This window comes from Gopherus flavomarginatus, chromosome 5 (assembly GCF_025201925.1).
Source record: "Gopherus flavomarginatus isolate rGopFla2 chromosome 5, rGopFla2.mat.asm, whole genome shotgun sequence".
NCBI lineage: Eukaryota > Metazoa > Chordata > Testudines > Testudinidae > Gopherus > Gopherus flavomarginatus.
The window spans coordinates 40,236,334-40,252,389 of NC_066621.1; the positions used below are offsets into that span (position 1 = coordinate 40,236,334).

The window sequence follows — 16,056 nt, forward strand, 5'->3', positions numbered from 1 at the left end:
GTGGGGGGCGCAGAGCCCCAGCAGCACAGCGCGCGCACAGACAGGGGAATGGCGCCCCCTGCAGGCAGCTCCCCTCCCACAGCTCCCCTCCCCCAGTCCGGGCACCAGCTAGTGCATTTCCCGCAAAGACCTCCAGACCACAGAGAGGACGGCTAGAGCGGCATCTGTAGGGCTTCAAAGGAAACACGTTCCATCAGGCACCACCCAAGCCTCCGGACGCGTCAAGAGAGCCACTCACTAACCGAGACGCGCCGCGCCCCCCGCCCTTCGAGGTCATCCGAGATCGCACCAATCACAAAGCGCCCTGCCGGAGCGCCATATTCATTGGCTTCCGCCTCTGTCCGTCACGGTCAGGAGGGGGCAATCCTCCTAGAATCCCGCCCCCCGCTACTTACTAGCGAGCTCCTCCCAGAGGCTCCGCATCATAGACTCTAGTGGCTAGAAAGGCCTGGGTTGGTCTCTATGATGCGGGCTGCGTACCTCGCGAGACGCTATGTGATTGGGTAGGACGGGTGTGACGACACGCGTGTCGGCTGACAGTTAGATTTGAAAATTGAGGCGGGTAGCAGCGCGCCGCGCACCAGGAAAAGGAGGGTTTCTGCCACGGGCCTGCCCTGGGAGAGCGCCAGCTGCGGACGGACGGAGCCATGGAGGCGGCGTCGGGCCCCGCGCACCTACCCGCGGTCTGTAACCGCAAACTGGCCGAGTTCCTGCGGCAGGTGGACGCCATCGACATGGTCTGGCTGCGGGAGATCCGCGAGGAGGCCGCCAAGATGTTCAGCAGGTAGGAGCCGGCTGGGGGAGGGGAGATCTGGTCCAGCCGCGGGCGGGTTGATCCGGAACTGGGGATAGGAGTGTGCCGGGGGGAGTTCATCCATCACCAATTCGCGGGGAGGAATGGATGGGCTGGTGGGAGGATTGGCCGGGCGGGGCTGGCCGTGCCACGGAAGGAGGAGTTTGGTCCGGCGCTGGCCAGGGGCAGTGAAGCGCACCGGGGTGGTGAACGCTGGCAGTGCTGTCCGCTTTCCCCTGCTGCCCAGCCTGTCCCCGCACCCCGCCAGCCCCTCCTCTCCCCAAATAGAGACCGACGAACATGTGCAGAGACCCCACAGACAGACTGACGCCGAGAGAGGATCCCCACCCTCCACAGAGACAGGCGCGCACCCGCAGATAGAGACAGATACACAAACGAAGAGACCCTCCTCTCCCACCCAGGGATCGGACATATAGAGAGACACTCCTCCACCCCCATAGAGACGGACAGAGAACTCCCCTAACGGACTCAGCTACATAACTGGTGCCCAGTGGCTGGCCCTGTGACTGGCTGGAGCCAAGCCTGTTGCGTGACCTGTAGTATCCTGTTGGACATGGGTCCTGCTCCTCACCTGGTAGAGGCAAGACTTTGTGGCCATCCCTTTTGTTCGCCAACTGGAGACCTACCGGGGTGCAAGTATCTTGCCCTGGTGATGTTGATTTCTCTTCCTTGCCACTTTGTTGTTAAAACAGCAGCTGCAGCGATGAGCCCGAGCTGATGCCAAAAACACCGTCACAGAAAAATCGTCCAAAGAGGCAACTTTCAAGTGTTCAGGATGAGAACAAAGACCCAATCAGGAAAAGGTGAGAGAGGTTGTATCTGCAGGTGTTAAAGTAGACTCTCCTGATTTGGAATATTAGAGATTGTGCATTAAAAAAATATTTGTCCCTGCTGCCTCTGTCAGCCAACTCCCCATCTCCCTTCCCTGCCCCCCCTCCCCCCCCGGGCCTGCTGCTTCTCCTGCCCACCATTGCCATGAGCTCCCTTCTGCAGCTTTACACCCCAACTCACTCTGCTCCTTTCCTCTTGGCCATGATATCCAGTAAGGCCAGCCATCGTGAAGCCCAGAGCAGGATCCCCATGGCTAGAATGGGGAGGGAGGGGCTGAATCCCAGAGCCCACTGCCAGAGCCCCAAGGCTGAAGCCGCAGAGGTGGGGGAGGGGTGAAGCCCATCCCCAGAGTCCTGCGGCTGAAGATGGGGGTGAAGGGAGGGAGGGTGAAGCCTGCTTCCGGAGACCCATGGCTGAAGCTGGGGCAGTGGAGCTGAAGCCGAACCCCGGAGCCTCTGGCTGAATCTTGTGTGTGTGTGAGTGTGTGTGAAGCCCAGCCCTAGAGACCTGCAGCTGAAGATGGGACAGGGGAATGGGACTGAAGACCTCCCCCGAACCCCTTGGTGCTGCAGGGAGGGGCTGCTGCTTTGCCCCCTCCTTCATCTCTAGCCAGGAGACTGTTGTGGCCACAGCAAAAACCCCTGGTGGCCACATTTGAAAAAGGCAGCTTTAAAGTACAATACTGAACTGCACAGACAATGTTCTGCGTGCACACTTGTTAATATTCTCTAACTATAGCAGCCCTAAACAAACTATATATGCACTGCTAGTATTCTGTAACATAGCAGTGCTGGTTAGACTGCTCAAGAAGTTGCGCAAAGGGCATCTAAGATTCTGTGACTTTTTAAATTACAAAAATCTCAGAATCCATGCCAAGCAACCGGTCTTAACTACTGCATGAGAACTTGTGTGAAAACAGGATCTTGCTTCATTAATTCCTGTACTCACATTGCTCTCTACCCACCTAGAATCAGTTGTGACTACCTCAGGACAGAGTTGGAGACATGCCATGAATATCCATTTTCCCAATGGTGCAGCCTACATTTGACTTGCTGAAAAGCTGTATCCCCTCAGTTCTCCAACCTGGCGTGCCTTTACACTGCTTTGCTACAAGAGCAACCACTCCTGGTCTGCTCTCACACAGTCTCCAGCATGTAAATTACTCCCAGTTACACTGCATGAGTGCTATAGCCAGCCACTCATGAATTACACTGCAGAGCAACACCAGCAAACTCTCCAGTCCCAGACTGCGCTGCCAAGCACTCTCCTGGACAATACAAGCTCATATTAAGTCTGTCCTTTATTAATAGAAAATGATATGCACAAGCCTTGATAACCCAAGTGGAATTTTCCAAACACACAGGTTTAGATAAAACAATAGACACATTTATTAACTAGAGAAACAGATTTTAAGTGATAAATGGTAAGGCACAAAAGTCAGAATTGGTTACAAAAGAAATAGATAAAACCACAAGCTAATTCCTAAACTTTACCAAGCTAAATAAGATTGGAAACAAACATCGTTCTTACTACACCAGATGCTCCAGGCAATTCTCGGAGTGTTTGCTCACGTCCATTCCATATTAGATGTGTGCACTTGCCACATGCACTGGTGGTGCCAGAAGTTTTTTCTCTCAGTGGTATCTTTAGGGGACTGGCTCTGGCGCCCCCTGGAGTGGCACACACATGGCATAGTATAAGGGGCACCGCTGGCTCCCTCCACCCTCAGTTCCTTCTTCCTGCCAGTGACAGTGCTGGAACATCTGCTACTTAGGCTAGCTTTCTTGCTTGCTCAGTAGTTAGCAAACTGTTCTTTTAAAAAAAAAAAAAGTTGTAAATAGTTGCGGTTAGTTTTAGAAAACCCTTAGTGTTAGATAAAAATTTAGTGCCGAACAGGACTCAGACAGGGGTTGGGGCATGTCCCAGTTCCCAGGCTACAAATCCTGTAATTCCTGCAGAAAACCTGTGCCCATCAGTGACCCGCACAGCACTTATCTGAGGTGCCTGGGTGAGTCCCACATAACCAACAAGTGTTTAATTTGTAAGGCCTTCAAATCTTGGACAAAGAAGGAGCGAGACATCCGTCTCAGAGCGCTTCCAGTGGAGTCTGTGCTAACTCTGGCACCAGAGCAGCTAGGGTCTGACTCTGCTCCCAGCACTGCGGCATTGGTGTGGAGTGTGCCCCCCACCAGCACCGTTGACGGACCGGTGCCAATCTCCCTCCCTGGCACCTGCCAAGTGACAGAAGACCAGGAAAGGAAGATCTCCTACGTATCGCAAGGGCAAGGAGAGGGCGGGAAATAAGCCAAGACTCAAGGCAGATGGCTCCGATCCTCCTCCTATGTGTGGGGTCCCAGCTCAGAGATAAAGTGGGCTAGCCCTCCCTGACCATGCCTGCATCACTGGACAGTGATGTAGGCCTCAGGCAACTGGATGTCCCTTCAACACCTGAGGCCCTGCAGGCAGCACAAGATATCATGGCACTACCAGTGCCACCCACACCATCAACGGTGGTACCACAATCCAGGGGGAAATCTGCCTTGGGACCGTTCTGCAAGTCCCCATCTGTGCAGCACCACTCCCCATTACAAGTGCCCAGATTGGTGACAGGGGCCTCAGACAAACCATCGGCTACTGTGTCTCGCCCCCATCCAGAGACAGTCATTCCATATGGGGAAACCTCTCAGGTCCACCTGGATCCCGAGGAATGGCCGCTAGGACCACTACCAGAGGTGGCGGAGCCCATGGTACCGACCGACCTCATCCTCCTCGTCCCCGATGAAGCGATTACCCCTGCCTCCCCTCCCCCCAGTTCCACAAGATGACGCTAAGGCGCATCAGGAACTATTAAAACGCATTGCCTCTAGCTTGTGGATCCATGCTGAGGAGCTGGAGGAAACATAGGACTCCTTGTTCGACATCCTCTGCTTTATGGCACCAGCTAGGGTGGCGCTATCCTTAAATGAGGGGGAATCTAAAATTATTAACTCCTTGTGGCAGACCCCCTCATCCCTGCCTACCCTATTTCAAGAAGGGCAGAGCGAAAATACTATGTTCTGGTGACGGGTCATGAATGTTTATACACCCATCTGGCCCCAAGCTCCCTGGTAGTTGTGGCCATTAACGAATGAGAAAGGCCAGGCCAGCTGGGAGCAACCTGAGGGTGGAGGGAGCCAATGGTGCCCCTTATACTGCGGGATAGACGTGCCACTCCAAGGGGCACCAGAACTAGTCCCCTACAGATATCACTGAGGGAAAAACTTCCAGCACCAGTGCATGTGATGAGCACACACCCCATATATGGAATGGACACGAGCAATGCATCTTGAATACCAGTTACGGAACAGGTAACTGTCTTTTCATAGTTTGCAGTTCACAGGCTGGATTTTCTTTCCGCCTGGGACCAGTCCCCTTAGTTCAATGTTCTTCAGATATTCATTGATGTTATCAGCAGAGAGATGTAATGTGGAGAGGAGAGGAGGCCTTCCCCCTCCCCCTGCCTTCTTATACTCCAACCGTTTGTACTGGAAGAGTCTTTGCTGAGTCATGGGGTCAGGCAGTTCCATTAGGTATGTGAGCTGCCAGCTATCCCTCAGGTGAATTGTACATACTTGTGGCCCCTCCCCTGCGGGCTGGTGAATGTCCAGTTAAGTATGGAGGATAGGTTCATCAATGGCTATTAGCTAAGATGGGCAGGGATGGTGTCCCTAGTCGTTGGTTTGCCAGAAGCTGGGAATGGGCAACAGGGAATGGATCACTTGATACCTGTTCTGTTCATTCCCTCTGAAGCATTGTTGGCAGACAGGATACTGGACGAGATGGACCTTTGGTCTGACCCAGTATGGCCACTTTTATTTAAGTAGGTAATGGCTCTTTAACATCTTGCTGGCATGGTATCTTTGTGTCTGAGAAATTGGCTTGTGGGTGTTACCCAGAAATACAACCTATTTTAGTAACCATTATACAGCAAAATCTCATAATTTTACATGTAGTGTTGTTAAAATGTGTGCAACAGGACAGTAATGATCAGCAAATCATGAGTTTTCAAATGATACCTCAAGGTATACTTTGTACAACTTTTATGATAGTCTTGTAAAAGGAGTACATATAGCGGTACAGACACCATCTCTTTCTGTTAATTTTCCTGCTTTTCTCTATAGCATCTCAATTTTGTCTTGTAAGTGCCCCAAACCACACATCATCACTAACACATAGATGTGTACACAGCAACATCAACTTTCCGTAAATGCCTCGGGAGTAAAGAATCATGGAATCATCCACAGAAAGGTGCTTTTTGACTTAAAAAAAAACAAAGCTGTCATCTCCAGCTCTAGCCTGCAAATGTAAATGAAATGTTTGCTTTTATGTGGCTCCAGTTTGCTTCACTGTTTCTGTTATTAGGTTATCAAGGAGAAGTATTAAGCGAGCATCTGCTAAACGATGTTCCAGAAGACTGCGAAGCAAAGAGGACCTGGAAATAATCAGGGCTGTGATGGAAGAGGCCTCCCCGCCTCGAAGGGTGACAAGATCCCGGGCTGTAGTTTCTGATATGCACTCTATGGCACTCCCTGAGAAGTCAGCTGTCCAGCCAGTGGAAGGCAGGGTCCCCTTAGTAGATATCAGTGTCAATGATCGCAATAGCGCTGAGTTGCATCTGAAGAGAAATCTGCCCAAGACAGGTGCTATGGTCTCCAAAGCCATTGTCCTGAGCTCAGATGATGACTCTCCCAAGAAAACTGGGATGGTAGAACTTCAGCCTATGTCTGCAGCCTCTGTGCTGTTGATTCCTGAAACTACTAAGCCAAAGGGGGCAAGAGAAGGCCGGAGTGCATCTAAATTAAAAATAGCAAATACAGCCACTAGCAAAGCCAGTGTAAATAGGGAGCCTGCCACTGTGGAGATGGATGTCTCTGCTCAGGGACCAGAGGGTAACCAAGGGTCAGTAAAGGAACTTTCCCAGGATTTAAAGGATGAAACGGGGACCCCTACAGGCTCCAAATCAAGCCGTCACTCTGTTCGTCGAAGTCTGATGTGCAGAACCTCCATGAGATGCCAGACCTCATTGGCGGAGAAGTACTCTCTGGCCAGCAAAAGGGAAAGCATGATCCGGAAGTCTGTCAGCAGGGCGAGGTCCAAGAGAATTGCAGCTCGTCAATCATCTTTAGCCTCCAACTGCGTGATCCGTAAGTTTCTCAGGTTTACAAGGCAGTTTTGCTTTGCTCCATTCCCAGGCACTCTGCCTGTTTTTCTTCAGCACTGGAAAGCTATAGTATAGAGTTAGTTCTTCAGTGTGGATACAGCAGGTATCCTTGGGCTAGATACATTTCAGTTAATGTCAATGTGTTTAAACTGGCTTGCTAAAAATAAGCACCAGTTCTAGAGAGACTCATCTGAGTGTGACACCTATAGTGCAGTGTTAACTTCACAAAAGCCAGCACTTCTAGCCAGTAACTGGTCACTTAAATAGTGAGTATCTGTGTAGATCAGGGGTGAGTAAAATATGGCCCACGGGCCAAATCTGGCCCATCTAACATTTCTGTCCAGCCTGCTATGACTAATATTTCTGTCTGACCTCCTCCACCCCCTCACAATCTCTGAGTCTGGGCTGCTAAAAGTCCCACAGTGCAATGGGGTGCTCAGGCATGCTGCCTGCCTGCTATGGCCCCAAGCCACTCCTAGAAGAGGCCAGATGCTGCTGGCGGGGGGGCGGTGACTCCGTGTGTTGCTCCCCCCCACCCTGGCCTCGCAGCTCCCATTGGCTGGAAACCGGCCAACGGAAGCTGCGGGACCAGTGCTTGCAGGCGAGGGCAGCGCACAGAGACTCGCTTCTCCCCTCATCCCAAGGGGCACGCAAAGACATGCCAGTAGCAGCTGGCCGCAGCCGCTTCCATAATAGAGGCCCATAATAGAGGCCCAACTTCAATGTATACCCCAAATTAAGAAACACAGTAAAAAAACTAAAAAAGAGCCACCGTGGCGTAACAACCATGTAAAACAAGCCGTGACAGAGAAAAATACTTCCTTTAAAAAATGGAAGTCAAATCCTAGTGAGGCAAATAGAAAAGAGCATAAACACTGCCAAATTAAGTGCAAGAGTGCAATAAGAAAAGCCAAAGAGGAGTTTGAAGAACGGCTAGCCAAAAACTCCAAAGGTAATAACAATGTTTTTTAAGTACATCAGAAGCAGGAAGCCTGCTAAACAACCAGTGAGGCCCCTCGATGATCGAGATACAAAAGGAGCGCTTAAAGATGATAAAGTCATTGCGGAGAAACTAAATGGATTCTTTGCTTCGGTCTTCACAGCTGAGGATGTTAGGGAGATTCCCAAACCTGAGCTGGCTTTTGTAGGTGACAAATCTGAGGAACTGTCAAAGATTGAAGTGTCACTAGAGGAGGTTTTGGAATTAATTGATAAACTCAACATTAATAAGTCACCGGGACCAGATGGCATTCACCCAAGAATTCTGAAAGAACTCAAACGTGAAGTTGCAGAACGATTAACTAAGGTTTGTAACCTGTCCTTTAAATCAGCTTTGGTACCCAATGACTGGAAGTTAGCTAATGTAACGGCCAATATTTAAAAAGGGCTCTAGAGGTGAAACTGGCAATTACAGACCGGCAAGTCTAACATCGGTACTGGGCAAATTAGTCGAAACAATAGTTAAGAATAAAATTGTCAGACACATAGAAAAACATAAACTGTTGAGCAATAGTCAACATGGTTTCTGTAAAGGGAAATCGTGTCTTACTAATCTATTAGAGTTCTTTGAAGGGGTCAACAAACATGTGAACAAGGGGATCCAGTGGACATAGTGTACTTAGATTTCCAGAAAGCCTTTGACAAAGTCCCTCACCAAAGGCTCTTAAGTAAATTAATCTGTCATGGGATAAAAGGGAAGGTCCTTTCATGGACTGAGAACTGGTTAAAAGACAGGGAACAAAGGGTAAGAATTAATGGTAAATTCTCAGTATGGAGAGGGGTAACTAGTGGTGTTCCCCAAGGGTCAGTCCTAGGACCAATTCTATTCAATTTATTCATAAATGATCTGGAGAAAGGGGTAAACAGTGAGGTGGCAAAGTTTGCAGATGATACTAAACTGTTCAAGATAGTTAAGACCAAAGCAGACTGTGAAGAACTTCAAAAAGATCTCACAAAACTAAGTGATCGGGCAACGAAATGGCAAATGAAATTTAATGTGGATAAATATAAAGTAATGCACATTGGAAAAAATAACCCCAACTATACATACTATATGATGGGGGCTAATTTAGCTACAGCAAGTCAGGAAAAAGATCTTGGCATCATCGTGGATAGTTCTCTGAAGATGTCCATGCAGTGTGCAGAGGTGGTTAAAAAAGCAAACAGGATGTTAGGAATCATTAAGAAGGGGATAGAGAATAAGACTGAGAATATATTATTGCCCTTATATAAATCCATGGTACGCCCACATCTCGAATACTGTGTACAGATGTGGTCTCCTCACTTCAAAAAGATATACTGGCACTAGAAAAGGTTCAGAAAAGGGCAATTAAAATGATTAGGGGTTTGGAGAGGGTCCCATATGAGGAAAGATTAAAGAGGCTAGGACTCTTCAGCTTGGAAAAGAGGAGACTAAGGGGGGATATGATAGAGGTATATAAAATCATGAGTGGTGTGGAGAAAGTGGATAAGGAAAAGTTATTTACGTATTCCCCTAATACAAGAACTAGGGGTCACCAAATGAATTTAATAGGCAGCAGGTTTAAAACAAAAGAGAGTTCTTCATGCAGCGCAGAGTCAACTTGTGGAACTCCTTACCTGAGGAGGTTGTGAAGGCTGGGACTATAACAGCATTTAAAAGAGAACTGCATAAATTCATGATGGTTATAAATGGCTATTAGCCAGGATGGGTAAGGAATGGTGTCCCTAGCCTCTGTTTGTCAGAGGATGGAGATGGATGGCAGGAGAGAGATCACTTGATCATTGCCTGTTAGGTTCACTCCCTCTGGGGCACCTGGCATTGGCCACTGTCGGTAGACAGATTCTGGGCTAGATGGACCTTTGGTCTGACCTGGTATGGCTGTTCTTATGAGTGGCGTGGGGCTATGGCAGGCAAGCAGCCTGCCTGAGCCCTGCTGTGCCGCCGGCCAGGTGCTGCCTGTGGTAAGCACCTTCCGGCCAGAGTCCGCACCAGTAGTTCTCAAACGTTTGTACTGATGACCCCTTTCACATAGCAAGCCTCTGAGTGCAAACCCCCCCCACAACTTATAAACTAAAAACACATTTTTATATATTTAACACCATTATAAATGCTGGAGGCAAAGTGGGGTTTGGGATAGAGGCTGACAGCTCACGACCCCCCGTGTAATAACCTCATGACCCCTTGAGGGGTCCTGACCCCCAGTTTGAGAACCCCTGGTCTATACCTCACACCCCTCCTGCACCCCATTCCCTTGCCCCAGAGCCCCCTCCTGCAGCAAACTCCCTCCCAGAGCCCACACCCCTCACCCTCTCCTGCACCCCAACACTCTGCACCAGAGCCCCCTCCTGTAGCAAACTCCATCCCAGAGCCCACACCCCTCACCCTCTCCTGCACTCCAACACTCTGCACCAGCCCAGAGCTCCTTCCTGCACCCAAATTCCCTCCCAGGCCCCACACTCCTCCATTAATATAGTAGAAATGTGAGGCCCATGATGACTTGCCAAAATTCGTGGAGTGGCCCCCTTGCGAAAATTATTGCCCACCCCTGGTGTAGATGGTAAGAGTGTGATTTATGAAGCCTTAGTCCTGGTATCTGTTCCTCTGGAATCTCTTGCCGTTGTAAAGTTGCAGAAAAAGCCAGTGATCGTGATTCCCCTTTTTAAACTGCTGCTGCCAGTAGCTTGACAGGTGGTGTGGGCTCTCAAGACCTGTGCCTTTCCCCTGGAAACAAAGTAGCTATTTTTGTGACCCAGTCACTTAAACAGAAACTGGCCCGTGGTTTTGGAGCCCCCGTTTTCTGGGAAGGCAAGGAGGGGCTGGAGTTTTCAAGACCTAGTATGACTAGAAATGTTCTCATGAAAATATATATAATTTTAATAACTTGCAATGGGAACTGATGTTTGTGGGGGAATAATTGGATTTTAAAGATCCCCATTTTGCCTTGCTGGGAAGCAAACATTGTTTTAGTGCAGGAGTTTCACTTTCTGGCTCTGTTATGGAGCTGAGTGAAATGCAAAAATTAAACAAACACCAGGTGAATGAGTAAGAGAATCCTGAAGTGTAAACACCACAGTCTTTCCCTTGCATCTAAAGAAGGTTTGGAGATAAGCTGTGTGATGAGACTAATTGTGGAAAACAGGAAGAATAGACTTGGCAGGCTGGACAGTTTACTGCCTGTTTGACTGTGATCAAATATCGCCAAATATTCCAGCAAGTATGCTCTGATGTAGGTGGTGACCTTTTCTAATTGCATTACAGTGCATTTAATTGTGTTTTGCATTTTTTAGTTAAAACAACTCAGTTAAGTAACTTGTTCTTTGTAATTAGGCTTAAGTATCTAAGGCTATATGCTTGTTGGAGACTAAAGTCCTTACTCTTAAGTTACTGTTCTAATAAATTAGTACTTTAAAATATGAATATTTTGACATTATTTGACAGTATTACACTGGTCCATTAACCAATTATTTTTCAACTGATCAAATACCCAACCCTAAGAGAGAAGGCTGCTACACTAACATTTTTTTAAGTTCTATTGTTTTGCCTCAGGGGATTCCCAAACTTTTTGCCATCACAACCCTATTTTGATGAAGTACTTCCTGTGCGGATCCCAGAGAGCATAGTGGATTCAGTTTTGTAGCGCAGAATGGTGTCTCTTGTGTATCATGACCTCGCATGCAACATACGTGCGAGGACACATTATGCAAAGCAAAATGGCGTCCTCCGCACAGGGGTCACTGCTGATGGCCCTCAGTTTGGGAGCCACTGATCTATGTTTTTTAGCTGAGGACTTCCATGACTCTTGAAGATAGATCTGTAGCACAAACAGAAGAGCTTTCACAGTTTAACATGCACCATTAACACAACTGCTAAATTGTTTCAATTAAACCATTTCTTTAGAATGACGCTAGAGACTGTGGCCTTGTCTACAGTGAGGTTCTCATGGGTCCTGACAATGGCTCAGCAGAATCTGGAGAATTCTGTATAAATTTCTGCAGCAAAGACTCTGCCCAAAGCACTCTGTAGACAAGGAGATGGAAGCGGTGCTGACAATATTCTCAGCATAGATCTCCGTGGGCCACTATTGAAAACAGTTTTGTACAGTTTGTTAGCACTTAAACCAGGGGTGGGCAAACTTTTTGGCCCGAGGGCCACATCTGGGAATAGAAATTGTATAGCAAGCCATGAATGCTCACAGAATTGGGGTTGGAGTGTGGGAAGTGGGTGTGGGCTCTGGTTGAGGGTGCGGGCTTCAGGTTGGGGTCAGAAATGAGGAGTTCAGAGTGCGGGAGGGGACTTCAGGCTGGGGGGGGTGGGCGCCGGGGATGAGCAGTTTGGGATGTAGGAGGGGGCTCCGGACTGGGACCAAGCCATTTGGAGGGCAGGAGGGGGATCAGGGCTGCAGCAGGGGGTTGGAGTGCAGGGGCTGGGGATGAAAGGTTTGGGGTGCAGGAGGTTGCTCTGGGCTGGGATTGAGAGGTTTGGAGGACTGGGGTAATCAGGGGTGGGGCAGGAGGTTGGGGCATGGGGAGAGGCTCGGGGTGCAGGCTGCAGGCGGCGATTACCTCAAGCAGCTCCTGGAAGCAGAAGCATGGCCCTTCTCCGGCTCCTACACGGAGGTGCAGCCAGGTGGTTCTGTACGCTGCCCCGTCCACAGGCACCGCCCCTGCAGCTCCCATTGACCGCAGTTTCTGGCCAATGGGAGCTGTGAGAGCAGTGCTTTGGGTAGAGGTGGCATTCAGAGCGGAGCCCCCTGGCTGCTCCTAAGCGTAGGAGCTGGAGGGGGCCGATGCCACTTCTTCCAGGAGGTGCTTGGAGCGGTCCCCAATCATGCTCCCTGGCTGGAGCGGGGCAAGCCCCAGACCCTGCTCCCCAGTGGGAGCTTGAGGGCCGGATTAAAATGGCTGGTGGGCCAGGTTTGGCCCATGGGCTGTAGTTTGCCCACCCCTGACTTAAACAGTTGTCATCAATTGGAATCCATTGCTGACAATTTGTCCTTCAGTAGAGTAAACCATAAGCCTCTTGCAGGGGTTTTTGCTCTTAATGCATCTGTAAAATGGCTTAAAAATCCATGTAGATTGGACAGGGCCTTCCACAATGAATGTCCAAATCTAAACACTTTGTTTGATGTAAATACTCAGTGTGGGCATGGGGGCTTGGCAGCAGCTAGATCTTGCTTTGCTGAGCCAATCTATGTTCATGTACTTTGCTTGTACCATTCTAGAGAGAGAACTGCACTATGGGAATCTGATTCATAACTGTCAGCAAGTATTGCATGTTCATGAGTGCTTCACAATGACAACAAAAAGAAATACATCGGTTGCTGGGGCAGTCAAAAGCTTTTGTTCAGTAGTTTACTCATAGACCTATATATAAGTTAGGCTGTTGTCTTGATTTAAGAGAGTCTGCTATTTAAATCTGAGTGATATGGGGAGCTTATCCATTTCTGAGGCAATAAGGGAAGGCAGTCTTCTTGTCGTTCGAGAATTAGTTCACCTCATTTGTAAAGCAATTTGTGGAATCCTGTGGCTGCTTGCATTTATTAAAATATGATCACACTTGGCAGGAACCTTCTCAAAATACCCTAGCCTGATAGATGTGCAGGTCCCAGGTTCTGAGCTTGATTGACAGGAATAGGCTTTGCTGGGACTTGTTTATTTACATTTTGTTTTTCACGCTCTTTTTTTCCCTCAGGTCACACCTCTGTGGAGAGCCTTACGGATGAAGAAAAAAACGTCAAAGTCAGGTAAGGCTACTCATGCAAGGTTTCTCCATTCCTCAAATATTCTTGAGGCCCATCCAGCTCTCCAGGCCACATCCCGAGGAGCTGCTCAAGTGGTCTTCCTGTTCCTTACTAGCCAGAGCGACTACAGAACCAGGCTTTTCTCTCAAATTTGAGCTTCTAGAGTCTAGTATAAATAGTTAAACTACCTGATATTAAATCTAAATTTTAGTATAGTGGATTTCTTACTATTTCATTGCATTTTGTTGCCTTCAGTTTTGGCCAAGGTTGCAAACCCATGCAAGAAATTAGGGTTGACAAGATGTTCTCCTTGCCTCACAAGGTTCCTCGGTTTCAGATGGGCTTGGAAAGTGCCGTTTAGGCATTAGAGAAAGGCATTTGGCTAAAGGCTGTGATGTTTGTAAAGCCTTTTCAAAAAGGGCCCAAAAGAACGATAACACTCTGCTCCAGAGCCTGCTCCTCCAACAGGTTCTGGGAGATGCTGTTCTGAAAGGGAGCCTCTGGACTCAGGGAGGGTGATCTCTAAACCTGTGTGAGAGCTGAAGCCTGATGAAGAATCCCAGGCTAAAAGGGTTCATTCTCTAGCAAAGGTGCTCCATAAGGAATTAATAAAATGGGTTCTGCCAGCTAAGGTCCTGGAGTCTGACTGTGGCTGAGAAAAGCAGCTCTCAGTTACAAGAGGGTGGGTGGCAAGAAAGGTGCCCCGGCAAAGAATCCCCCAGTTGCATTTGGGTTCTGTGGATTTTAGGGTCCTAAGAAGGATAGGGGCCTCTTCAGATTCAGGCCAGTCAGATCAGTCCTCTGCATCAGGGCACCTTTTATTCACTTATTATTATCATTATTGTTTTTGTATTTTCTCTGGAATCTGGACCTTGACTATACCTTGACCAGGGAATTCGGACCTTGACAAAAATAATTGATTATCCCTGCTCTAGAGGAAGAAATATCTGATGCTCCAGAGCAGTGGTTCTCAACCGAGGGCCCATAAGCCCTTTCAGGGGGGCCGTGGAGCCTCATAGCTGAAACCCAGTGTCCCAAGCCCCAGTGCTGAAGCCGGGAACGGTGTGGGGCTGAAGCTGGCAAAGCTCTCCTCTCCCCAGGCCAGGAGCAGCGGGGGCTGAGGCCAGGAGCAGCGGGGGCTGAAGCCAGGAGCCCCAGTGCCCCCCTTCCCGAAGTTGGGAGCAGCTCTGGGAGTCCCACTCTCCTCCCCACATACACAGCTCCTAGCTATCCCCTGCTTGCGCCCCTAGCTACCCCCTCCCTGCACCCAGCCCCTAGCTACCCCCTCCCTGCACCCTGTGTGGTTTTCAGACTTTTTAAACTGAGTCTCCTCCTTTGAGTTATATATTTTGGTTGCATCCCCCCACAGCCTGGGTGGCCTGTTGAGTGAGTCAGGGGGGTGGAGATGGTGCTCCCTCCCTGGACCCCGCTGTGTGGAGCTGGCTCAAGCCCTGCCAGCTCTTGCCCCCTCCCCTAAATAGAAGTAAAACTATGCCTATGCTCAAGGGTCGCACCCCAGCGAGGAGCCCTGAGTTATGTCCCCCCCACTGGGCCCTGGTGTTTTTATAGCATGTTGAGGGAGGCCTCAGCAAGAAAAAGGTTGAGACCCCCTGCTCCAGAGCGCTGAGTAACTCCTTCATTTGTGCTCTTACCTGGTTCATTCTTCCAGAGTTTGGGAAAGGGAAGATTTCTGTGGTGGCTTATTTTAAAAGCAATGTCTGCTTGGAGTGGAGTTCTTGTGCATAAATAAATGCATTGAATTTCATGGTTGGAGGATTTCTTCAATAGTTATCCTGGCATAAAATGTATTATTGCCCGCAGACAGGTCTGAGTTGGTACTGTTTTTGCCACTAAGCATCTAACTCTTTCTTCCAGGTCTGAGCTGGAATCTACCAACCCTTGTAAGGAGGTAAGATCCGGGTAGGGCTAATGCAGCATAAATACTAGGAGAGAACTATGAAAAGCTATTTTTTGTCCATGAGCTCCTTAGTTCAACTTGTCCTGGGCAAATTGATGGCATCACTGTTCCAGAGCACAGCACGGATTGGGGCGGGGGGAGACTTTTGGCTCCTGTTTCCTGGTTCAGTTTTATGTGCTGATGGTGATCAGAAACTTGGTGGGAAAACTCAGAATCTTCAGCCCTTGCCTCAGCAGGCAAACAAATGACTTTTCATAGTAGTGGAAAGTGTTTTTACTGAACTGTTATTCAGTCTGTACACGATTACTAAATTGAGAACTTAAACAGAGTGCAACTTTCAGAACTTTCTTGTTGACCTTTAAATAATATTTAGGTCTAATTGAAGGGCTTGTCCATTTCTGCATATTAGAGAACTACTGAATATTGTAACTACCATGTAGGCTGAAACCACTCCCTCCCTGATTTGTGCTCCCTTCAGTTGGTCTTATGAGGAAAAGCTTCAAGATTGTGTGAGCACTTGTTTCAGCATCACTTGCTCTTTCCTCAGCCGTCTTCAATTCGTTAAATCCAT

At 48.8% G+C, this 16,056-nt stretch overlaps 1 protein-coding gene across 1 annotated transcript in view; it reads left to right on the forward strand.

The window, feature by feature from the left end:
- The first annotated feature begins 428 nt into the window (after nucleotides 1–428).
- Nucleotides 429–16,056, forward strand: part of INCENP (inner centromere protein) — a 30,115-nt gene continuing 14,487 nt past the window's right edge. Inside the window, exons 1-5 of the mRNA XM_050952831.1 lie at nucleotides 429–784; nucleotides 1,507–1,617; nucleotides 6,047–6,828; nucleotides 13,519–13,570; nucleotides 15,443–15,476. Coding sequence (XP_050808788.1) covers nucleotides 648–784; nucleotides 1,507–1,617; nucleotides 6,047–6,828; nucleotides 13,519–13,570; nucleotides 15,443–15,476 — 1,116 coding nt within the window. The 5' untranslated portion in view covers nucleotides 429–647. The remainder of the gene's footprint in view (nucleotides 785–1,506; nucleotides 1,618–6,046; nucleotides 6,829–13,518; nucleotides 13,571–15,442; nucleotides 15,477–16,056) is intronic.